General features: G+C 37.9%; 1 protein-coding gene across 2 annotated transcripts in view; it reads right to left on the reverse strand.

The window, feature by feature from the left end:
• Positions 1–27,289, reverse strand: part of atp2a3 (ATPase sarcoplasmic/endoplasmic reticulum Ca2+ transporting 3) — a 146,785-nt gene that overhangs the window by 11,442 nt on the left and 108,054 nt on the right. For both annotated transcript variants that reach the window (XM_007228597.4, XM_007228598.4), the window contains exons 9-14: positions 20,733–20,821; positions 20,457–20,559; positions 13,907–14,038; positions 8,430–8,546; positions 6,169–6,387; positions 4,167–4,502 (exon numbers count right to left, since the gene is read on the reverse strand). In XM_007228597.4, the coding sequence (XP_007228659.1) occupies positions 4,167–4,502; positions 6,169–6,387; positions 8,430–8,546; positions 13,907–14,038; positions 20,457–20,559; positions 20,733–20,821 (996 nt within the window). The remainder of the gene's footprint in view (positions 1–4,166; positions 4,503–6,168; positions 6,388–8,429; positions 8,547–13,906; positions 14,039–20,456; positions 20,560–20,732; positions 20,822–27,289) is intronic.

Raw genomic sequence — 27,289 nt, forward strand, 5'->3', positions numbered from 1 at the left:
ATCAGATTCAATCATGGGAAGATAGACAAAATAGTATCTCCCACTTCTCTAATAACTGTGAAGTTACACATTAACAATCATTTAATAATGCATGAAACTATACACATATAGATAGCTTATTCCACACACACACACACACACTACCACGTTCGTGAAAGCACATTCTATTACACACGTCAAAATTGATGTTGACAAACATGTAATTACATTACCTATACAACAGTAATTAATCTGTAACAATGTGTACTTCACTAGTAATTACACTGTTATTACATGATTATTAATGTGTAACTAGAGAGTTATTAGAGACACTGCTTATAAAGTAGGACCAAATATTCTGACCTTTTTACATACGTTATTACATAACATGTAGAACTTTGTAGTAGGTGAGATACTTATCTTGAGGTTACAGCATTTTTCATTTATATCTTATAAGCTATAGTTATTTTTTCAAGCCTCAGTTATCATCTTCTATAGTATTACATTTCTTGCTGTTCATTCTTACTGTACCACCTCTATTACTGTTATTTATTTCTACTGTCTTGTGTTGTGGAACTGCTACTGGCTGCTAATTTCCTTCGGGATCAATAAAGTATCTATCTATCTATCTATCTATCTATCTATCTATCTATCTATCTATCTATCTATCTATCTATCTATCTATCTATCTATCTATCTATCTATCTATCTATCTATCTATCTATCTATCTATCTATCTACTACACAGTTATTAGAGACACATTATAAAGTGGGACCCAGTTACTAAAATGCAGATACTTCAGTACAGTTACTAAGTACCTAAACATTCTACTACATTCTACTGGAGTTCAATAAAAGCATCATGTATGGGATCTAAACATGTATCAGATCATTTTAAAATCTGCAGATTGCATGGTGCATCCCTAATATAGTGCAATTACATATACCGTATTTTTCGGACTATAAGGCACCGTATTATAAGACGCACTATCAAAGAACGCCTATTTTCTGCTATTTTTCCATACATAGGGCGCATCGCATTATAAGGCGCGTTAAGTGACACTAGAAAGGGTGCCTATATCAAAGTGAACAGGGGTGGCGCCATGTTTCCCTTCCCCCACCGGGGGTGGTCGCTTGCCGGTGGAGCGTCTCCGTATACAAATCTAGCTATTTCAAAGTCAAACGAGTGCTGGATATTAATCTACACAGATTCCTCTCCTGAAAACTGTTTATTTGGGTGAGTAACGTGCTTCAGTTTATTTACAGTAAGCTTAGATTTCCAGATGTCCACTAAGGCTTGCTGCACCAGCGTTAGCATAGCTATCCGCTAGCACGCTAGCTAGTCACCTAAACTAGTAAAGTTAACCCAAACTTAAACGACAGCGTTACACTGAGTAATCCTGCGTGTTCTGGTAAGACAGTGAGATATTAGCTAGCGATTCGTCCCCCGTAGCTTGTTTTAACACGGTAAACAAGCAGATTACAGGCTGATAAAACTCACCTCTGAGAGAGTTAGCGCTTAGCATCTAGCTAATGCTAGCCAGGCAAAGCAGCACAGACTTACAGGCCGATAACTCACCTCTGAACGGTGAACGCTTAGCGATTAGCATCTAACTCTAATAATACTGCTCCAGCAGTATTAAAAGTGCTAAATTTAGAAAATACTGATCTCTGAACAGTGAAAAAGCTAGCTAGCTAAGCGGTTAGCATCTAGCTAATGCTATTGCTGCTCCAGTCTCGGAGCGACACGGCTCTGCACGGAGTGTGTGTTTATTGCTCCTTACACCTGGGTAAAATTTAGATAATACTGATCTCTGAACAGTGAATAAGCTAGCTAATGCTATTTGCTGCTCCAGCCTCGGAGCTGCACGGCTCTGGACTCTGTATAGCACTGAAACTCTGTATAACGCTGCACGGAGTGTGTGTTTACTGCTCCTTACAACCTGACGAGTAAAATTTAGATAATACTGATCTCAGTGAATAAGCTAGCTAGCTTAGCGGTTAGCATCTAGCTAATGCTATTGCTGCTCAGCCTCGGAGCTGCACGGCTCTGGACTCTGTATAGCACTGAAACTCTCTATAACGCTGCACGGAGTGTGTGTTTACTGCTCCTTACAACCTGACGAGTAAAATCCATACAAGAGGCGCACCGTATTATAAGACGCACTGTCAATTTTTGTGAAAATTAAAAGTTTTTAAGTGCGCCCTATAGTCCGAAAAATACGGTACAATTCACTTTGTTTATATACTGTCACTGAAAAATTACAGCTTTACATGATAAGACATGACTGAACAACCATAAGATTTAAATGTACAGCAGATATTTTATGTGAAAGTAATAAAACACCATGTTTAATTGTATCGAAACGCAACAGCAGCACATTTCCTCTGGGGACAGTATATGAGATGTTCCCACAGTAGCAGAATTATAATGTTTGGTTAGCATTTAGACCCATCAGGAACATAAAACAGACAGACAAACGGACGCATCCACTCTGCTGTTGCCCGCGGTGCAGAAACACACTCAGAAAAAATACAATAACACGGTCTGATAGCTGCATTGGGGGAACAGCAGCACTGAAGGCAGCACTGTCTGTCTACGTGAGGCAAAGCCTGCTGGGATCTGTAGGCACTGAGCCATGCTGAGAACAGCAGCTACTGAAGCATGCTGTGATTTCAGCCTCTGAGAGACGCTGGAGCTGCTTTTCAAAAATTCTAAAACAGCTGCATTCAACGAGAACTGTATCGACATGTGCTGAAATTCCACTCTACCAGGAAGAAGCCATTACTCCAAAAGAAACAAAGACCTTCATTTTCGGAGGCAAAAATTGAATTGTTTGTCCATAATGACCATCACTATATTTAGAGAAAAAATAGAGAAGCTTGCAAGCTTGTGAAAACTGCGAAACTGTGAAACACGGGGGTGGCAGCATCATGTTGTGGGGTTGTTTTGCCGCAGGAGAGACTGGTGAACTTCACTAAATTGATGGCATTATGAGAAAAGAACATTATGTGGCAATACTGAAGCAAAATCTGAAGACATCAGCCAGGAAGTTAAAGCTTGAGCGAAAACTGGGTCTTCCAAAAGGACAATGACCCGAAGCATACTGCCAAACTGGTTACAAAGTGTCTTAAGAATAACAAAGGCAATGATTTGGAGTGGCCATCACAAAGCCCTGATCTCAATCCTATTGATGGGCAAAGCTGAAAAGGCAGGTTTAAGCAAGGCAACCTATAAACATGGCTCAGTTACACCAGTTCTGTCAGGAGAAATGGGCCCAAATTCCTGCCAATTATTGTGGGAAGCTTACAGAAGGGTGTAAACTTAAAAATAAGACTTAAAAATGTCTCAGAAATTCTCTTTCTCGTTATTCTGCCATTTAGCAAATATAATTAATTTTGATAAACCTTATTGACCTAAAACTATAAAGGTTTATTCTGATTTCATGTCAGACAGGGAGAAAAATATGCCAATATGTGCCTTTTTATATAGCGTAGGTAAACTTCTGGTTTCAACTGTATATACAGTTGCTTGCAAAAGTATTCATACCCCTTTGAACCTTTTAACATTTTGTCACCTTACAACCACAAATTTAAATATATATATATATGCATTTTTTAAATGATAGACCAACACAACAGAGCACATTTTTCTTGTTTTAAGTGAAATTAAAATAATGAGACCTAGTTTTTAAAGCCTAAATCAAATAAAAATAGGAAAAGTGTGACATGCAAATGTTTAGTACGGGAACCTGCTTAATGTTTTGGAGATGTTCTGACTTAATTGTCAATTTGACTCCTGTCAGATTCTTATACACACCCATTTTTCCTGCTTTTAAGATCTTTTATTCTGGATTTCCTTTTTCAGCAGGACTTGGCAAACTGCCCACATTGCCAAAAGTACCAATTGGTCTTATACAATATTCAAATTATTCATTCTGAGACACTGATTTTTGTTTTTTCATTGGCTGTAAGCCATAATCATCAAAAATAAAAGGAATAAACGGTTAAAATAGATCACTCTGTGTGTAAAACTATGTATATAATATTTGAGTTTCACATTTTAAACCGAATTACTGAAATAAAGTAACTTTTTCAATGATATTCTATTTTTTTTAGATGTACTAGTATATGCACACAAACACATCATGGTTAACTGAGTATATAACTGTGTAACTTTCTCTTACCATGGCCGTGATCTCATCGAAAGACTGCAGGTACCCGACAATCTTGGACTTGTGGGCGGGTTCGACGCGGGCGAAGCACCGCGCCCGTTTCACAGCCTCTCTCTGGGCCTCGGGGGCCAGGTCGTCAAACTCGCGGCCCGTGTAGGCCTTGCCCTCCACGTCTTCGTGCTCGGTGAAGATGCCGATGCGTCTGCAGATGGCCACGGCGGTGCCTTTGTTGTCGCCCGTGATCATGATGACCCGTATGCCCGCCTCGCTGCACAGCTTCACTGAACCAATCACCTCCTTCCTGGGCGGGTCCAGCATGCCCACGCAGCCAACAAATGTCAGATCAGACTATAGGGACACATGATTCATGAGATATAGCAATTGTTAGGTCTTTTTGTTACATATAAACTATTCAAAACAACAAAAAAAGTTTAAATAATCAATAAGGATTATATTTACTGTAGTAACTGATTATCAGATATTAAGATTATCAGATAGTATCATCAGATATTAAGGAAACATGATGAGTTTAAGCACGGAACAGTAATCTGTGAGGGTTGTGGCCCCGGAACCTGCCCACCGTCAGTCCCTCAGTCCCATTTCCACACCCTGGGTTGCCAGGCATATACAGATAACAGCACACAGACTGTGTACTGCACCCATGGAAACATGCAAGCTGGCTATTTTTCTGCTGAACAAGTAATCTCTGAGCTTCAGTAAGGTTGCTGAGCACAGCTGGGTAATTTACCACCACCACTAGTGTAAAAATACATGTATAGATACAGCTCTTTCTTAAATTTTACCACCAGCCGTGTGTAAGACTGGTGGTTAACTCTTAAAACTTGATGAATATGAACTTGTTTTCTTTGCATTATTTGAGGTCTGAAAGCTCTGTATCTTTTTTGTTATTTCAGCCATTTCTCATTTTCTGCAAATAAATGCTCTAAATGACAATGTTTTATTTGGAATTTGGGAGAAATGTTGTCTATAGTTTATAGAATAAAACAACAATGTTCATTTTACTCAAACATAAACCTATAAATAGCAAAATCAGAGAAACATGATTCAGAAACTGACATGCTCCCTTTATTTTTTTTCCAGAGCTGTACATATATATTGATCAGCTACAGAGTAAGACTTGTCATCACTTGCCACTGTGTCTCGATCTGGCAACCCGTGTGAGCTTCATGTCAAGAGAGGAGCAGGTTGGGCAAAAAACTCTAAAACTGGAAAATTGGACCACACACTTGCTTGCATCTATTACTGATTAATCCTTTAAATTATAAATAGCACTGCTTATTTGCAAAAATACACAATATAGATAAAATTATCTCTTAATTATTGAATTCAGCTGTCAGAGATGCAACTAGACTCAATATATTTGAGGACTCAACATTAATGCCTATGGATTTAGTATGGATGTCATAAAATCTTAAGTGTGGGTGTCCCAATACTTTTGGCCATACAGTGTATAGCAGGGACAACAGTATGTAAATTGATCAGGAAGTGCTAACTTATTGGATGGCTTGAGAATGGCCACACCTGGCAGTGTCTGGCTAGAATTGTCCCTGCTTTCAGACCTAATACACATCCCAAAGGTCATTGTGACTTTCTTTAACCTCATTCATTTTATTGCTTATTTGCAATATGTTCACAATAACTCATCTAGATTCAAATTCTGTACATTAGTTTCATCATAACGTTTGTTTAAATCTCTTCATTTTTATAACCCTGTTCATTCTGGGCACGTCTCAACTCAGATCACTCTGCTAATAGCTTCCGACCATTCCCACCATTGAACGCAATGAAGGTGGTGACATTGCACAGGACTCCCATATAATATAATTAGGCTAATTGTTTACATTCATCTGCAGGCAAATTGGTTTAATATGACTGAAACCCTTAATTCCAAACATTTAACTCAAAATAATGTCCTCTCTGAACGTAAGATATGATTGTAATTGTGAAATATTGCTCATAAAGACGCACTCGATGACCCCCCCCCCTCCCTCACCTCGTACGCTGCGAACTTGGTCGCGTTCTCCAGGTCCATGTCCTGTTTTCGAGGGGGCGTGTCCCGTGTGGCCAGAGCCAGGCAGCGCAGGGTGTCCTTGCCTGTGCCCCAGTCTCTAATGGTGCTCATCAGCTCCTCCTTTGCAGCGATAGTCAGTTCCGCCTTCCCTGAGCCGATCCGCACATGCGTGCACCGGTCAATCACGCTCTCTGGAGCACCCTGTATGAGACAGAACAGTAAGAATCAACAGTAGAATCAATTTCAACTTTTAACTTTTATCCAACCCACTCATTAGGGCTCCCCCTATCACTAGTAACGTCCCAAAACACCAGGAAGGTGAAGACTAGCACATGCCTCCTCCGATACATGTGATGTCAGACTCCGCCTTTTTTCAAACTTCTGCTGATATAGTAGCATCACAGCGCGCTCAGAGGAAAGCGCAGCAACTCGCTTCTGATACACCAGCTCACAGATGCAGCCTTGTGCTGATCGACATCACCCTTTGGAGAGATGTGGGGAGAGAGAGCGCCATCTACCCACCCAGAGAGAGCAAAGCCAGTTGTTCTCTCTCAGGGCTCCGGTAGCTGATGGCAAGCTACATGAACAGGATTCGAACCGGCAATCTCCTCCTGATCATAGTGGTAGCGCTTAGCCCTCTGGAGTTTAACCTGTTTTTGTCTGTTCTGTCCAGAACATACATTCTACCAGAGTGTGGAGCAGAGCATTGCTGTGGGGATTTGATTGTATTCAGCAGCACGAGCATTTGTGAGGTCAGGATGCTGAAGGTTCACCACTGCTCCACAGCAAAATGAGGTTCAGAGGAGCTTTATACCCCTATAGAGTATAGTGCTATTTATCTGCTCCAGACTCCTATTCTATTGGCAGTACTTCTCTACAGGGACTAGACAAGCTGAATGTTTGCATTTGCACATATGTGTCTTGCTTAAAGAAATTAAATGCATTTATTATTGATTATGATATTATTGATGTTCAAAACATTAGGGCCAGTTTCTCTTTCATTAAAGACCTCGAGGATGTAATGAAGAAGAAAATGGATAGTTACAAGCCATCAAACAAAGCTGAACTGCTTGTATTTTTGTGCCAGGAGTGGAGTAAGCTCACCCAAAAGCAGTGTGCAAGACTGGTGGAGAGTATCTGCAATCTTTTTTATTATTATTATTTTTTACCATTCCTCATTTTCTGCAAATGAATGCTTTAAATGCCCTAGTGAAAAGTACAAAAGTAGATTAAAGTATACTAAGCATTATTATGCTATAGTGCACTAAAGTGTACCTGTAGCCACATTATTAATCAGTATATTTAAAGAGTGCCAAAATGGAACAACTTTTTTGTTACTTAAATTATGTTAAGTGTACTTAACTGTACTAAAATAGAACTATTTTAAATATACTTAAGTAACATTTAAACATTTAAACTACTTCATGTATTTAACCCCATATTTTAAATATGCTTACAGTAAAATTATAATTTAATTTAATGATTATTACAACTATATCACTATTTATTATACACCAGGTATATTAGAAATGTACTAAGAATTAATGTTAAATATAAGTGATCTATATTTACATTAGAGTACAAATGTGCTTCTTGTTCCTGTCTTTTGTGAGCAGCACACTTCTAGTGCTATACTTCGTTGAGTATGAAAATATATTTTAATATTTTATTTTTTTTTGTTTAAGTGTAATTTAATTTGCTTTCTAAAAAGTCACATGATACATTGTACTTAAAGTGAACTCCTGTAACAGCTGTTTTTAACACTAAAATGCTAAAAATGTACAAAAGCACTTTGGAAATAAGTTTTTTAGAAGTATATTGAATTTCATTAAACTAAAAGTGTACTTTTTAAATACACTATACTGTACTTTTAAAAAGTATGATCAAAGTTTACTTTTATACATTTGATGAAAGCATAATATTAATGTACTTTTAATATATTTTAAGCAAGCACATAAATCTGTTATGTATCTGTATATTTACAGCATACTTAAACATTTCTCAATATGTTTTAAGTACAATTAAGTATATATTTTTTTCACCAGGGTGACCATATTTTTATTTGGAATTTGGGGGAAAAAATTGCAAGTAGTTTATAGAATAAAAGAAAAATGTTGATTTTACTCAAACGTACACATATAAAAAGTAAAATCAGAGAAACTGATCATTTTTAAGAGGTTTCTATTTTTTTTTTTTTTTTTGAGGAACAGCTGGATCGGCCCTTAGATGAAGGGGGTTTGTACCTTAACGAACATCTTGCTCTGGGAGCCTGATTTAGTCGGGGTGCAGTACACAGACATGGACTTCCTGTCCCGGGAAAACTCCAGAGTGAACTCCTTCTTCATCAGCTGCCTGATTACCTAAGAGAGGAAAGGATGGAGAGAGAGAGAGAGGTAGAGGGAGGGTCACAGTGAGTTAAATGAACAGTGTGTCGGTGTGAAGCAGTGTGTGTTGAGTCATTCTCAGCTGTTCTCGAGGGGGTGGCCTGTAGTCAGGCCTGTTTGTGGCCACCTGTCAGACCCAGGTGGTGAGCTCTTGGCACACACACACCCATTTACACACACAGATGAAAAAGGTGAAAGCTGCCAGTGACAGGCTCTATTCCATACTGCAGCAGCAGCAGTCTCCTCAAATCTGCTTGGCTTTAACACGCCACCAGGTTCACCCACAGAGAGAGCTTTAACATAAGATAGAGGGAACAAGAGTCATGGAACTGCAGCAGTTAAATAAACACACTGAACGTTTCTGATGCACTTCCTCATTCAGACTGTCAGCCCAAACCTGATTTTTCTTATGAATCAGATCCAGATTGATTTTTGAAAGTCTGGACAGCCAGAAATAAAAAAAAAATCAGATTTTTGCAATATGTAGATTAGATCCAGATTGATCCAGATTTTTGGTATTCTGGACAGACAGAAACAACATAAAATCTGATTATTAGTATATCCAGATTAGATTGTTTTTTGAGTTTTGACAGCCAGAAAAAACATAAAATCCGATTTTTTTATATTTCTAGATTAGATCCAGACTGATTTGTGAAAGTCTATACAGCCAGAAACAATATAAAATCGGATTTTTGGTTATTCTAGATTAGATCGAAAATTAATTTTGGTAGTGTGGACAGCCTAAAACAGCATGAAATCAGATTTTTGGTATTTCTAGATTAGATTTAGATTGATTTTTGACATTCTGGACAGCCACAAACAACATAAATCCTGATTCTTGGTATTTCTAGATTAGATCCAAATTGATTTCTGAAAGTCTGGACATCCAGAAACAACATAAAATTTGATTTGCCCTCAGAATCAACTTCAAATCAGATTAAAATGCAACTGCAAACTTTAGATGTAAACTTATTTTTCTCAAAGTTGGACAAAATATTGGTTCTACATCATGTCAACTTTATAAGAGAAGGAAAAAAACTTTAATGGTCGATGCAAGTCAATGCAAAAAGATTTTATTCTAATCTTTCTAGAGCAATTTTTTTGTCGGCTCATTATTAAATTTGGTCACAAAGTTAAATACAGCTTTAAACGCTGACATTATTTCAAAAAGCCTTAAACAATATAAACAAAGATATAAATGGATTTCTTATATTTAATCATTTAAAACTCTTGAAAAACCTGCACTTAATTGCCATTTTAAGCAGAGCTTGACAGAACCGTTATTATATAATAGATGCCAGCTTATTTAAAATGTAGGTACAGACTGTATGCTACAGATGTCTGAAAACGCAGTATTTTAATATACAATATAAATATTACATGGACAGTCCAATTGTTTTAACCATCATTTCAACAGTGCTTTTCACCACTAGGTGGCAAGCGTGCTCAACACTTGAGAACAGGTAGTTCCAGTGAGTCTGTGATGGGAGCCGATGATACGCTACCTCAGAAAAGGCCACTTGACAGATGTCCAGATAAAAGGCATAATGCAAAACAAAACAAAGGCTCTTTTTTTCCTAAACACCACCACAGGGCTGTAAAGCTAGTTAAGTCCTACCAGCGGTTCGGTATACATAACCCTGCTTCTGACGTCAGGACACTTTACGTACGTGTTTAAAAGCTGTCCACTTCAGTCTATACAGCGCGAGAGCTCCTCGTCACACTGCTGAAACCAGAGGAATAGAGGAATACACTGTCTCAGAGCTCTCTCTCTCTCAGAGTTTAGCTAACCTCTTCATAAACTTGCCCGCTTGTCTAAATATTATGCTCTGCCTCTGGGAGCCGGTGTCACCAAGGGCTTTTTTTGCGTCGTTTCTTTTTCTGGAGGAGAGAGGGATTTGCGTGGCCTTCGTTTGGAGGGGTCAGTGGAAAAAAGACAGAGCTGCTGGTCATTCACTCCTTCTCGGGAACTCGCTGAATCAATCCCTCAGGGGAGGAAGGGGAGGAAGGGGAGGGAGGGGAGGGAGGGGGAGGGTTAGGGTTGCCCACTGTTCCAGGAAACAGTCGATATACGTCACTATAGTTATTTTAACTATAGTTAGATAGATAGTCATTAGTACATCCTCACATGCATAGAAACTGGCTAATATTGTGTCCCATTATGTCCCATGACTTTTGGCATTTCCCGCAGAAGCTAAAGACAAAGTTTGTTTGGTCTGAATAAGTTAGCGAAGAGTTTTGGTTAATGAACAAATCGTGTGAGAACATTCTTTCTGCTGATTGGTCAGATCAGTCTGGGGAGGAGCAAGAAAGTAAATACAAGAAGAAGTTACTGCGATGTGACCAAAAACAATATAAAAAATATATATTTTTAATCTAGATTAGGCCTGGGTTGATTTTTGATAGTCTAGACAGCCAAAAAACACATAAAATCTGTTTTTTTTTTTAAATATCTAGATTAGATCCAAATTTGTTTTTGATAGTTTGGACAGCCAGAAACAACATAAAATCGGATTTTCTCATATCTAGATTAGATACAGATTGATTTTTGATAGTCTGGACAGCCAGAAACAATATAGAATCTGTTTTTTTTTAATATCTAGATTAGGTCCAAATTGATATTTTATAGTCTGGACAGCCAGAAACAACATAAAACCTGATTTTTTTTATATCTAGATCAGATCCAGATTGATTTTTGATAGTCTGGACAGCCAGAAACAACATAAAATCTGATTTTTTATATCAAGATTAGTTCCAGGTGGATTTTTGATAGTCTGGACAGGCAGAAACAACATAAAATCTGATTTTTGCACAGTTGTCAAACACATATACAGCATTACACTATGTTTATGTATTGGTAAATTGAATAAAAAAGGGTAAAATTAATGACATACAGTAATACTAAGGTACATATACTCATTAAGATTTTTAATTCCTAATACAGCAATTCTGTGTGGTAAAAACTGTCCAATAAAAAAAAATAAACTACAGTATTGTACAAAGTGTAATTTGCTTTGGTGCCTAAAACTTGTACTGTGGAACTTTATAATAATCCATTTATAATTGAAGTACTTCACTAAAGATGAGTTTCTAAAAATCATACAACTTAAACTCCTTAAACTACCCCACAGAAAGACATACACAGCTAACCCCATTACATCATACTGTGCAAGTGTGTGTGAGTGTGTGCTATTTTGGGCGAGATTTGTTACACAATCAGATTGGACTTTCAAGACTGTTCCCAATCCAGCAAGATGCCCATACTTGTACATTAGTACTGATGAGCCATGTCTGATCAGTTTCTGTTGAGGAACTGAATAATTTCAGCTTTATTCAATTACACTGTCCAATATCAGTTATATGATTTATTTTTAGCTTCTTAATATTGGTATTAGGCTCAAATTGTCCATATCAGTCAAGCCTTAAAAGGAATAAGGCAATCTGACATTCAGCTGATTTATAACAAAGAGAGGAAGTCATTATTTGTTTCAGATCATAATGTGAAATGGAGAGAGTGCAGCACAGAGCAGAGCAGCCAGCTGAGACGAAAACAAAACAACAGTACTGCTTGTTCTTGTTAGAACATTTTTGCATATTACTTCAAAAAGTAAACCTGGGATTGTTATATCTTCATTTATATTTCTCAATTTAAGGCTCATTTAAAATCCTTTAATTTCCTCCAAAAATTGACAGTGCGCATTATGTATGAATTAGCATTAGCCGCTAACTGTGCTAAGCGCTAGCTTTTTCACCGTTCAGAGGTGAGTATTACCGGCCTGTAGCCTGCTGCTAACTCTGGCTAGCACTGCTGGAGCAGCATTAGGATTAGCTGCTAACTGTGCCGCTAAGTGCTAGCTCCTTCGCAAATATAATTACCTCATATGCGATCAGGGTTTTATTGAACAATGAGAAGCTGGAATGAAAACAAGCTAAAATGTGGCAATATCTTTTAAAGGAACAGTATTTAGAGGGTTAAGTACCAAAGTACAAATATTTCTTAACCTTACTAAAATAGAAATTTTCAAATGGACATTTTCACACAATTATCTAAACTTCCCACACTGTAAACCCATACGTTGTTAAAAACTTAAATGATTTAAGTCTGTGTTACATACAATTGCATATTTCTAAACAATACTCAACTATTTTGAGTTAGTTGAACATTTGTGGGCACATATACTGTACTATTCAAACTGAGATCTTTGAGTTGAGCCAACTTACAATAACTGAGTTTATTCTGTTGCCATTAACAGCTTCTTTTCCATTGGCTTCTGTCACAATCTATTTGCATACTGGGTGTGTCCAACAGTTTCTAACTAACACTCACCATCAGTGTGTAGTGAGTCCCCTAGGCTCTCTTAGAAATACATCAACTTCACCTTCACCTGTAATAACTGGAAGTTTTCATTTATGCTAACTCAAGTTTTCATTCCCCATTACTTAAAAAATTGAGCAAACAGGCTCCCTTAAAAAAGTTAAGTAAACTCTACTTATCCGGTCTTACAGTATAACAAAAATAAAAAGTTAAATCAACTTTCTTTTTTAGTTGTAATGACTTGATGTTTTAAGTTTTGCTAACTCAAGTTTTCATTCCCCATAACTTAAAAAAATTGAGCAAACCAGCTGCTTTAATAATGTTAAGTAAACTCAACTTGTCCGGTCTTACAGTCTTATAACAAAAATAAAAAAGTTAAATCAACTTTCCCTTTAGTTGTAATAACTTGATGTTCTAAGTTATGCTAACTTAAGTTTTCATTATCCATTACTTAACTTTTTTAAGGCAACCGGTTTCCTCAAATTTTTAAAGTAAATTCAACTTATCCTGGCTTACAGTGTACTCCTTACATTTTAAAAATAGCCTCGTTACTCCTGTTTCATTTTAGCTTGTTTTCATTCCAGCTTCTCATTGTTCAATAAAAAAACCCTATCCAGATAAATCTCTCCATCCAGTCTGTGGCATGCCAACAACAGTCCAACTGAGCTACTTGGGCAACTTTTTAAAAATCGTTTCATAATTGCATATGAGGTAAAATATATAATCATCCTTCTATAGTTATTTCAGAAACTCTGCAGCTCTGTAATGTCATTTCTTCACATTTGTCTTCCTCTATATCCCATTCTTCCTTTTTATTAGTGGCTTCTCTCTTAACACGTCGGTGCTTTTTCATCACTCCTCAGCCTCTATCTATTTGCAGTTCATCACCTGGTGCTTACCCATTATACTCTTTAGTTCTTCTTGAGATTTATAGCACTATAAATTTAATTCACTCCTCCCATCCATCCTTCTATCCATCTATCTTTCTATCTGCAGATTCCTCCCCTTGCTCTCCTCTTACCGAGTTGCATGCTCCCGCCCTCTCCACTTTGCTGAGGCCGGACAGGTCAGTCTTAAAGACGTTCATCTTCTCCACCAGAGTGGTCAGCGCGGTCTCTGTGGCCTCCCCCACCTTCTCATACACTCCTTTAGCCTGAGGGAACACCAGGAACATGGTTAGAAGTGACGTGCACACAATGCAAACGCGTGCACACACAAAGCACACACAAGCAGATACAGGCCACCAGGGAGACCAGTGAGAAAACAAAGCCAAGTTTCCACAGGGAAACAGAAGAACCTTCTCTTAGATGAGAAAGCTGATCTCCTCAGTCATCTCAGATGGAAATGAAAAGGAAAATCAAGATAATAGAAGTGGAAGATGTGATGGAAGATGCTTCTCATGGTCAGACAGCTGTTTCTAGATCAAATTAAACTACTGGTATCTGATTATAACCAGAAAAAAAAACTCTTCTTTCTCAAAACAGGCCTTGGTCCTGATGTCTTATCTCAGACTCTAAGCAAGTAGGTTAGGAATACTTAATTATAAAGGATTTAATGTGAGGTCAGTTCAACGCAAAGTCTCTGCACTCTGATTGGCTAATGGGAGAAGAAACATTTTATCATTTAGATATACTCTCTAATTGGGCGCAAACTTCCATTAATTATTGATATCTAATATTTTATGAATCATAATTTTCTACGTACATATTTTTGCAGTTATAAAGTGCACGCAAAATCTTTAATTTTCCCCAAAATCTATAGTGCGCCTTATAATCCAGTGCGCCTTATGTATAAATCCTACTAGTCAGGTTTTTAAGTGCAGTAAAGGTGTTTCAGTGAAGTTTCTCCAGCATTGAGGTTGGAGCAGTATTAGCATTAGCTGCTAACTGCGCTAAGCACTAACTCTTTCTCCATTAAGAAGTGAGTATATTGGACTGTAACCTGCACGTTTACTGTGTTAAAACAAGCTATGTGGGACGAACCTATAGTTAATATCGCCCTGGCTTACTAGAACACAGGGTTCCTCAGTGTAGCACTGTCTAGCACTAACCGCTAATGCTAAAGCTGCTGCACCCAGCCTTGGTGGAAATTTGGAAATCTAAGCTTACTGCAAATAAACGGAAGCACTTTACTCACGTAAATAAACAGTTTTCAGGAGAGAAATCTGTGTAGAATAACGTCCAGCGCTCGTTTGACTTTAAAATATATATTTTTTAAAGAATTACAGTTTTGTTTACTTAGCCTAGCTTAGTTACCTCCTACCACCACCCAGCGGCGAGATCTGTTGATTTAGAAGGGAAACATGGTGACACCCATGTTCCTTACTAGTGTTGCATAATGTGCCTTATAATCCAGTGGACCTTATGTATGAAAATAGTCCAGAAAATAACTACAATGCAACTTAAAAAACAACTAAAAAGTCTTGAATACGACTCAGATTCTATGGGACAGTTTCCTAGACATGGATTAAGCCTAGGCTGGACTGAAGAAAAAAAATATTGTTTTTTTTTTTTCTTTTTTAAATATTGTTTAAGGCAAGGCCTGCCCAGAAAACTGACCCAATGTGACCTTATATTAAGTCTCGACTTTGACTCAAGAAACTGACTCAGAGTCAGCATGTTGAGATCTTGATCTTGTCTTGTCCTCAGTGATCTTGTTGCACTTTAAAACTAGTTCATTTTTTATATAAAGGAAATCATGCTAATTAGCAGATACTGCTTAGGACATGCTTGGTCAAATTAGTCCTTTAATTAATTAAATCAGATTTTACTGTGATTTTCACTGTGACCACTTTTCACACCCTATTATATATCACTGTTGATTTAGTAAGTTTAGTAAGAGTTTCATACCAAAACCCCTGTGTTCGCATTTGCATCCACTTTTTCAGAAATGATTAGCTATTGCATAATTTGCATTGAAAAAAAACTTTTTCTTCAATAATGGCTGTGTATAAGTAAAGTAAATGAATAATTAAAAAAGGCTAATTGAATGAAGTACACCAGGTTCCATAAGCTTAAAGGTGGATAAAGCCAAGTAAACTCAAGTAATTTGAACATGTGACATTTCAAATCTTTTGTTTGTATTTCTGAGAACACTAACCTGCTCTGCAGTGTCTCTTCAAGTTCAGGTTAAATGTTTAAAGTCTATTTGCAAATGTAAATGAGTACATTTCAGTCTTCCACAGAAAGGCACACCTGCCTGCTCATATTAGCATAGTCTAACCTTTAACTGTTATCACAATATTGCCCTTTGCTGATATTACACAAGAAGAGAAACACACAGAGGGCCTTCTTACCCGCTTTGTGCTGCGAGGACCATAACCAGACACACAGTTCCAAAGTGTGTTTGGGCTTGACTCTGACTCAATAACTTCAAAGTCTTGGATTTTTAAAGTATATTATTACAAGGCTCGACTTCTACAATATCTTAGTCTTGACTAGGGCTGGGTATCAAAATTTGATACCAAAAAGGTACTAACCGAAATGTCTCAGTACTACCAAGTACCGAAAAGTCTTAACAATTCTTTTTTTTTTGACGCACACAAACTCTGTCGCCAAAAATCCAGGGAACTACCATGATTTAAATAAATGAATCATGATTATAATGAATTTTTAAGTGACTGAGAACACCAAGTTAAATATAATTTAATTTAATGCTGATATTTCTTAAAAAGAAATCTTAAAATCTGAAATGCATCCAGCAGTTTGCTTAAAGAAAAGATTTATACTATTTTAACAGCACAAGTAATGCTGTTGTGTTTTTCTTAATGAAGCGCCATAATCATGTCTATTGTTTTGCTCAAACAAGATCCAGAAAGATGGAGCCTCTGCTGGTAACAGTATGATAATGAGGTTACTCAGGTTGGCTGTTAAATAACTGTGTGAGAATAATTATCGCTTTTTGTGTTTTTTGGTTACAATTTAGAAAAAGGTATTGAAAAAGTATTGTTTGGGTATTTGTATCAAATTCAAAGCAAATTAAAATTTTAAAATGATACCCAGCCCTAGTTTTGACTCTGACTTGACTACTACAAGATCTTGGTCTTGGACTCTGACTCGACTATCACAATGTCTTTCACAAGATTTGAGTGAGGCTCCAGGTAGCTGGGGTTTAGGTCTTGACTTGGAATCTACAAAGTCTTGGTCTTGACCCAGACTCACAGTCTGATGGACTGGACAACTACAAAGTCTTGGTCTTTAGTCTGACTCAACTATTACAAAGTCTTGACCATGATTCATCCTAGATCCTAGAAGGTATGGATGTTGACTGGACAACAAGTCTTGGGGCACTATTTTATCGATCTATAGCCCATTTGTTAATTGCGGAAAGCGCAGCTGGATTTAGGGCATGTTGGTGTGTCTTTGGTAACAGGGGCCGCAGAAATACGCCTTGCTGGGCGGGCGTATGTGAAATAAACCAATCAGTGTATCAGTTGTCATTGCCTTTAAGAGCCAGGTGAGCTCTGACTTTGGTGCATTTGTATCTTAACAGCGTTGTGCTTTTGTGCTTCTCAGCAAGGAATACATACTGACCTGCGCATTCACGCTGTGAAGGTACACTAGCAGCTAATTTAAGGGAACAGTAATGTAATGTTTTATTCTTTTTTGAGATCAAATTTGGTTTAGTGCTTTGAAGTGCTTGTGTGTGTTTTTAAGTAGCGTGGGTGTACACGCCCCAAGGTGCTCCTGCATGGCTAAGGTAGGATTGGGCGGCTGAGTGTTGACTGTTGTCAGGGTTTTAATCAGTCAGTGGTGCACCAGTGCACCAAGTGTATTTCCAGTCGCCAAGATATAAACACACAAGAAATTTACCTGAACACACCTCACTTTCAGACCACCACACCCATCAGTGAAAATATACTCCTAAACACTATTTCAGTGGCATGGGCGCAAGGCATGAAAATAAGACTGTTGATGGGGCGTAAGATAGCAATGAGCATCACAACGCATGACTCTGAATCTATATGTTGAGGTCCTGGCCTTGGCTTGGTCTTGACTGTAGTGATTTTAATTGTATTGGTCTCAACTATGACTTAACTACCAGAAGACTGTGGGTTTAATCTGACTCAACTACTACTAAATCTTGGTCTTGACAGTGACTCTCCAAGTAACACAGAGTCTCAACCTAAAATAATCCTAATTTGCACATTATTAGATCCCTAATTTTTTAATGTTCTAATATTCTAACATTTTGGCCACAATATTTTATTTTATTTATGTCAATATGGAGATTTGACGGGTTGGCTCATTTGGCTACATAAACACCAGAGCAGGATATAGAAGCCCTTAGGACTGTGTTAACCTGCCTGGTTCACTGCTCCACCAGCACATGTACACACACACACACACACACACACAACAGTGTTGTGTAACATGGTTGCATTAATACCAGGGATATGAGAAATGCGAGCCAAACAGGTAAAACAGGTCATGGGCTGAGAGCAAGTGGAGAGGTGAGGAGGTGTGTGGAGAGCAGGAGGGTGTGGGTTGGTGAAGTCACTGTGTAGGATGGAGGAGTCACTTTGCCAGAGTGTGTGAAGTGTATTAGTGTGAATTAAACTTTATTCACACCAGCAGAGTAAGGCTGATGCGTGAGTTTATTTTTACCTCGATGATGATGAATAAAATTAAAATATAAAAGCAAGTATACAGTCTGGAAATTTGTAAATATGTTGTGATGTACATCCACAGAGATTGTCAAGACACAAGCAGTCAATTCTGTGTCCCTTTTTAAAAGTTTAGTGTTTATTGATCACAAGGTTGTAGGGGTGGGAATCACAGGGCATCTCCTGATATGATATTATAACAATTTGTTGCCCATGATAACAATGATATCACAATTCTGTAATTCTGTGATACTCAATTTATCAATACATCAAGACAGTTCTCTATGATACTTCAAGGCATCTGTGTTACTGAAGAGGATAAAATATTCCTAAACAAGAAAAAATCTGTGATTATGGTTAATTTAGATTAGATCTAGATTTATTGGTGTCAGTTTCACAGAATTTCACAACCAATTTCTTTCACCACAGATTCTGTCTTCTGGTGAGCTTTTGTTTACATATCTCCCCTGTCTCTCTGTCCCGCTCAGTGTGACTTTAGTTTTCTGCCCGTTCTTGGGCTCCCTATCTCCTTATAAGGGCGTTTTTTTCCGGCTGTGTCCCAATTCACTAGCCTGTCTCCTTATAAGGGCGTTTTTTTCCCGTCTGTGTCCCAATACACTAGCCGGGGCAGCGGTAGTGTATTGTACCGCGACCCTGACAACACGGATTTGATGCCGTGTGAGGAGCGGTCTGTTCTGTTTCATATATTTTTTTCTTTCTTCTTGGGTTTACCTGCTTTGAGATCAACTGTTCTGCAATTGGGTTCAACAACCCTCTGGGCTGGAGAGCTACTAGTTTGTACCACTCCATCCCATTACACTTAATTTTCCAAAACAGAATATTTTTTTGTGGCCTGCCACATAATGGCTTGAAAAATATTTGGCCCGCGGACAAACTTAATTACGGACCCCTGATATAGAGTCTAGGGAATTTAGAGCGTCTATGTTTTAATAAATATATGGATAACAGATTGTAAATGAAACCAATGCATCATATCACAATACTGATATTTTCAATGATCAATACACAGTTTTCACTAAGCTGTCACTGCTGAAACTCTTGTTTTAATTTAAGTGAAACAACTAAATCTAAGAACAGCTGCAAAAAGGTGATAAACTGGGTTATTCTTCTGTAGATCTACTGATCTACAGTGACAATGGGTAACTCTGGACAAAATTGCAAAATTATAAAATACATCCATTGCTTAGTCAATTATAACTACAATCCGTCTACCTTTACAACCGTGTTCAATCAGTTTTTTAGGGGCTGATACTGAGCGAAGTTACTACTGATTTCAGAGGCCAATAGGAAATATGTGTAACATACTAAGAAATGTGTTTATTAAATTAAATGTAAATATATATTTATTTAATTTACTTATTCCTAATTTTTTCCTGTTTTTCTCCGAATTTAGCTAGGCCAATTGCCCCACCCATTTAGCTGTATATCCCCTATCACTACTGATGCTACAACACCAGGATGGTTGAAGACTAGCACTTGCCTCCTCTGATACATGTGAATCAGCCACCGCTTCTTTTTGAACTGCTGCTGATGCAGCATTGCTAAATAGCATTACAGCGCACTCGGAGGAAAGTGCAGCAAGTGATGAGGAGAAAGAGCACCATCTACCCACCCAGAGAGAGCAAGGCCAATTGTGCTCTCTCAGGGCTCCGGCAGCTGATGGTATGTGGCAGATTTGATGTGTGGTTGCCTGGTACTTTTTACTACCTGCACCTTTTACTTTCCTAAATATTACAGTTAAATATTCAGATGGCATCCCTGAGGAATATTCACAGGGCATCCCAGGATGCATTGCGTTAGACAGACCAAACAAATAAATGTTAATGTTTCTGCATATTTCAATATTTGAATATTATTTGTTTGCAGGCGCTGACATTCAAATCACTCAAACTGTTAAAATGTGCATTTCCAACACACACACACACACACACACACACACACTGACCTCATTGTAGTCCAAAGAAGAGTCATTACACATGGAGCAGATAGTGGCCAGTTCTAGAAGACCATCAAAGTCCCCACACTGTACTGGCTTAACTCCTTTCAGCCTGAGAGAACAGAAGCAGAAACTTAATCTCAAAACTCAAAACACAAAGACCAGACTGACAAATGAGTACCGGTGTTAACCAGGGTGAATGACGCAGAACAGCAGGACTGGTTTTTAGTACAGGATTAAAGGGTGTGTATATGTATGTGTGTGCATGTGTGTGTGTGTGCTTACACTTGTCCTTCTGGAGCATAGGTTGAGCCAGTGATGTTGAACTCGTGGAGTGAACAGCTGGAGCTGTCTGCTTTGTCCACCACAAACATCTGGTGTGAGAGACAGAGAGAGGACGAGAGAAAGAGCCATACTGATTAGAACACACTAAAACAATCATTGTTTCTTTTTTAAAGTGTGGTTTTAAACTCAGTTTTATTGACGAAGAGCATAAAATATGCTCAACATAATGCTAAATATAAAATAACATAGGTCAGAACTTGAGTACCAACAACCTAAAGAGCAGTAAGTAGATTAAAAAGACCAAGAACCCTATGTTACACCCTGCGCAAGGCCTTGCATCCGTGCCATGAACCTTTGTGTTGTCTTGCCGGTCAAAAGTGACCAGCTACCAAGTTTAGCTGTAGAAAAATGACCTCAAACTATCTTTTTCCAACTTTAAATTTTATGACTTTTCTTAAAGGTACCCCATCATTAGAAAGAGTGATACTTTGTTTTTGTTACTTATGTTTCCATGTGGGCTGTACATCACTAGGGTACAAATATTGTCTTATATGTCATTTTTGATCTATGAATTATAAAAGCATTTAAACACCCGAAAAAAGTATAAAGGCCACACACAAACTCTCTCTAATACACACAACATTAAACTTCAAGTGTGAAAAGCGGTAAATCTTGAATAAATACATAAAATTTAAAAACAACAATTTAAAAAAAAAAAGGCTTTAGCCAAACACAACAGACAATTTAGCAGCACAGGAGTATGTCTGGGCGAAATAGTACAAATAATATCTCATATATTATGTATATAAAGTAGGACTGTAACAATTAGTCGATATAATCGACAATGTCGATTATTTAAATTTGTCGACTATACATTTCATTGTCGACTAATCCACATTACACAAAGTGCTGGGGACAGAAGCGCAATGGGAGATGGGTAAATGGTTTACTCACATAGTTAACACTCAGTCTGTGTCTCCGAAAGTGCCCAAACACAACAGATTTCATATTTACTCACTAAATATCAATAGTTTCTGCGTTTAAACCACATCTATACATTTAAATGCCTTTTAAATCTCATGTTCAGCTGTTTCTATTGTTTTTAAAGATGGAGGACATGGCAGAAATAATCGGTGACTAGTCGACTAATCGAAAAAATAATCATCAGATTAGTCAACTACCAAAATAATGATTCGTTGCAGCCCTAATATAAAGACCTTTTTCAGGGACAAATACGAGTGATTGCAGCAAAAATAGCAGCAGTGAAGTACAGGATGCTGGTGATTATCCAACCGCCTGATTGAACTTACACTTGTCTTTGAAAAGAAACAATAGATAAGCTGGTGTCGAAATACATTTGTCTTTTTTTCAGTGCAAACAAGTTAAAAAGCAACATTTTTCAGTTTTTTAGAAGAGGGAGGAAGTGGAAAATCCCAAATCAAGAACAAGAAATGAAAATATGAGGAAGTGGCAAATTACAGCCAAGCGCAACAGGGGTTTTCCCTCATCCACCAACCAATCAGCAGCACAGCAATATGATGACAAAGCTAACTGGCACAATGCCTAATGCCAGAAGTAGGGTAAAAGTCTATACATAAAGCCCCCAGCACTGAGACTACTGTGGAGCTTCTTCAAATCTAATTAAATGTCTTCCCTGGACAGTAGAGACAGTTACTCCAATAAAAGCCAGAACAACTCTTTTAAAACTCGTGATTTCAGAAAAAAACAATGAATAAACATGTGTCCCAACACTTTTGTCCATGTGTTGTAAACTTATAGATTAGAATTTTACTCCAGTGGTCTTGAGGAGTGACATGTAGATGTTTGTTTGGTAGTGGAAGGAAGTGGAAAATCCCAAAGACAGAACAAGAGGCTGCAGCCAATCAGAACAGGGATTTCCCCTCATCTACCAACCAATCAGCAGCACAGGAATGATGTCATTCTTTTCCTGGAACTGAGAGACTTCCTGAGTTCACCAGCCTGGCATGATCCCCAGTGTGTCCACACACACACACACACACACACACTCCTTACAAATCTCTTTGTTTGGGTGTATTATATATCATAACAGAGACTGGAAACGTGGAAAAGTGTGTCTGGGGATTTTATTTTCTTTCTTTTTTTTTTAATAAAGCATCAGTTTATGGTCATCAAATGACTAAAACTCATGAAAGCCCGGCTACTTTCACCCCTACTGGGTCCTGACTGATCGAGGCAGCTGGTTCTGTAGACAGTCCCAGCGGTGATCCCCCAGCAGAGCAGAGGCTGACGAAAGAATGAAGCTAAAGTGCAGACTGCTGGACACGCCACATCACTCAGCAACAATATGGAGGATATAAACAGTTACAAGGGTTATAAATACACTATATGGCAGTTTTTCCCATACAGCTTTCTTTCTATGGAAAATCTCCATTCAAAATATTGGGAAGTTGGGGTGTGCCATATCTTATCCTATACACTATACTATTGTTACACAGTAATATCATAGTTTTAAAAGCCCATACTGTGATAAAAGCAGTATTAAAATAACTCAGTAACTTAGTTTAAGACAGCAGTAGTAACGTTTGTCTGATTCTGTAAAAATATTACATTTTAGTTATTTAAAAATACCCTTAAAGAAAGCTTCACAGTAAACAAAAGACTGCTTTAAAATAGAACACTGCTATTATCATAATATGAATACACAGTAATACCATAGTTTTAAAAATCCATATTGTGATAATAGCAGTTTTCTTTCTTAAAAGTTGTCTTATTTTATCTTATTTAAGGGTATTTTTTAATAATTTAAATAAAATATAAAAAAACTAAATCAAACTAAAGTTACTACTACTTACTTTTAAACTGTTAAAAAACTTTAGGGGTCATATTTTTTGTAGTAACTGAAAATAAGTAAAATGATCAGAATGTATCATCCGATATTAAGGAAACATGCTGATATAAAGCTCTGTCAGCTGGTTTCAGGAGAGCTTCAGACAGTATTTTCTTATTAGAACTGTGCTGTACATCATGGTAATCTGTGCGGGTTTTAGTCTCTGAACCTGCCCATCAGGAACCACCACAGTCCCATTTCCACATTCAGGGTTGCCAGGTATAGACAACAGCATAGGAGAGCTGGCTATTTTTCTTTTCAACAGGTAATCGCTGAGCTTCAGTAAGGTTGCTAAACATAGATGGGAAATTTACCCCACTACAAGCGTAGTAGAGACAGGCATTTTGGACACTGTAACATATATATATATATATATATATATATATATATATATATATATATATATATATATATATATATATATATATATATATATATATATATATATCCCAATTAAATATTGGGATATTATTTTAGAGACATATCATCTAACCCTATAGTATAATCCGAGACTAGGCTATATCTATAAAGATTGGTGTCAGAAGGGTGTTATTCTGTGTTGTGTTTAAACCATGAGATCTAGATAACAGTGTTTTAATATGTCTTCAGATCCCACTGTTTTGATTGAATAACAAGTTTTCTGGTCTATTTTCATACATAAAGTGCACCAGATTAGGTGCATTATGCGACACTAGTAAGGAACATGGGTTTTCCTTCTAATTAAGCAGGTCTCACCTAGTGGTTTATCCCACTTACCTTGTTTTAACTCGGTAAACGTGCAAGCTAGAGGCCGATAATACTAGTCTCTGAGCCGCGAAAGACCTAGCGCTTAGTGCTGTTAGTGGCTAATGCTAATACTGCTCCAGCCTTAGCGCTGGAGATCTAAACTGAAGCTCCTGGTTATGGTGTTTTTATACTATGAGTTCTCACAAAATTGTATTTAAACAAAACAATGCAACACATTATCTTGCTTAAAGCACTGTAATATATTGAAATATACTGAATCATGATGGATAAACTCTTCTTAAAAGACCGTTACAAAGAAAAATGTGTCCGAATACTTTTGTCTGTAATATGTGAATATATTTATATACAAATGACCCCAATGAACCACATCTGGAGCACACCCACAAATTCTTCACAAAGATGCTGAGCTGAGAAATGCAGCAGAAGGTGACCTGAAAACCATTCTCCAACACACACACACACATACACACACACACACACACACACACAGAGGCTCTCTTTACTCAGAGAGGCTCAATTAAAATTGCCTGATTAAAGAATTAATGAAGCAGTCAAGCAGAAAACCCCCAGAGTACCTGTCTGTCCTGCTTTTAGAAACACACACACACACACACACACACACCTTTACTATGGTCATGCCTTAACTGTGCTCATTTGTAAGCCACAGCTACCAAGAACCAGTTAAGATTCTGAAAGGATTAGCTTTACTTAGCTTTAATCGGATGATCACTAGGTGGAACAAAGTCTTTATAGGCAAGTCAGTTTACTCAGCAGCCACTAAAATGGCCAGGCACTAAAATGAATGTCTAATCATCATTTACACAACATATTATGAATCACTGAAAAAATCTGACGAAAACTTCATGGACAGTTTGAAACATCTGGCTCTCAAAATGCACAAAAAAGTGATTTTTTTTGTTTTGTGATGGCTACTGCGCCTGCACAGATCTCCACAGCTGTGGGCAGCCTCCTTACCAGCACACAAACTCTCCTCTGTGCTGATTGGCTGTTTTTGTTGAAGGGCGGGATTTTATCCACAAACAGGTACAATCTTTAGCATTACTAGAAATCATATCATACATCAGTCAGTGTCTTGTCTCCTCATTATTAAGGTCTTTGGTGGTAATGTCTTCCTTTTCTATTATTTCACCACATTTTGAAGGATTAAATCATCAATGTCCAATGAAAATGAAGTATCTCCAAAACAGCAACTTTACAAGAGAGAGAAAAAACAGCTATCCACAGATCATAATCATCATAATTAGTCTGCTAATTGTACTACTAATGGGTTATATGATGTACTCTCCTATTACACATATTTTTTTTTCTAATTTTCTTCACATTTTCTCCCCAATTTACACGGCAAATTACCCAACCCACTTATTAGGACTCCTCCTATCACTAGTGACTTCCTAGTCTTCACCCTCCTGGTGTTCAAGAGGGTGAAGACTAGGAAGCACATGCCTCCTTCATGTGATACATGTGAAGTCAGCCACCATCTCTTCTCGAACTGCTGATTGAACTGATGAATCATTGCCAAGTAGCATCACAGCGCTCTCGGAGGAAAGTGCAGCGACTCGGTTCTGATACATCAGCTCACAGAAGCCTTGTGCTGATCAACATCAATCACCCTTTGCAGTGATGAGGGGAAAGAGTGCCATCTACCCAACAAAAGAGTGAGCAAGGCCATATGTACTCTCTCAGGGCTCCGGCAGCCTATGGCGAGCTACATGAACAGGATTCGAACTGGCGATCTCCCGATCATAGTGGCAGCACTTAGCCTGCTGGACCACTATCACCTCAACAGCCAAAATCAATTATATTTTATTACAATAAAATGTTTTAATAAATTAACTAAGACACTCGGATAGATAGAAGTTTCTGGTGTGGACAAGATATATCAACAATCAAACAAAAAAAAAAAGTGTCCACAGCAGAAAGCTCATTTGTCTCTTCTATCTTGGCCGAGTCGTGTAGCCGCGGGTCGTTATAGCAACAGATGCCCGGGTGCCGGGTTTCGTGCGGTGATATGTAATGATTAGCTGACAGATATGGTTTGATGAGACACATGGCAAATAACTGTGTGTGTATATGACACAGAAAAAGAGAGAGAGAGAGAGAGAGAGAGAGAGAGAAAGAGAGAGAAAGAGAAAAAAAGGGTTAGATCTCATGCTCTGTCTGAATTCCCTATGGAGCTGTAATGATGAAAGTTAATGGAGAAAAGAAAGAAGGCTGTGCAGTGGAGCAGAGCCAGTCTCAGGCTATGGGAATACAGCCTGGAGGTCTGGAGCACGAATGGAAATGAATAGCCACTCAGACACTCACACTGCCATTTACAGCATATTCAACACCATTAAAGTGTATAGTCTCTCCCTGAGGGGAGGCTACGCCGCTCACAGCAAACACTGTTTGAATTAAACTCTAATTTAACATAGTTAGAGCCAACTACGCAATTAAAGACAAAAAAACTACAAGTAAATAGTGTATTATTTAGCTGATAGGCCAGTGGGCTGCGTTTATCAGTGGTGGTACAGTTATTGATCATAAACTAAAAGGTTGTGGGTTTAATGTCCAGGTTTCCCAGGCTGCCACCATTGGATCAATAAGTTATTGATTATAAATCACAACGGGTTTAAAATCTCCTTGAATATCCAGGTTTTCCAAGCTGACACTTTTGGACTACTGAGATATTGATCATAAACTAGAAGGTTGTGGGTTTAGTACCCAGGTTATCCAAGCTTCTCCTGTTGAACCATTGAGTTATTGAATGCAAACCACAAGGTTGTGGGTTTAATACCCAGGTTTTCCATGCTGACACTGTTGGACTATTGAATTATCCATCGCAAACAACATGGTTGTGGGTTTAATAAGCAGGTTCTCCGAGCTGCTACTGTTGAACCATTGAGTTCTTAATCGCAAACCACACAGTTGTGGGTTTAAT

Source organism: Astyanax mexicanus, chromosome 1, assembly GCF_023375975.1.
Source record: "Astyanax mexicanus isolate ESR-SI-001 chromosome 1, AstMex3_surface, whole genome shotgun sequence".
NCBI lineage: Eukaryota > Metazoa > Chordata > Actinopteri > Characiformes > Acestrorhamphidae > Astyanax > Astyanax mexicanus.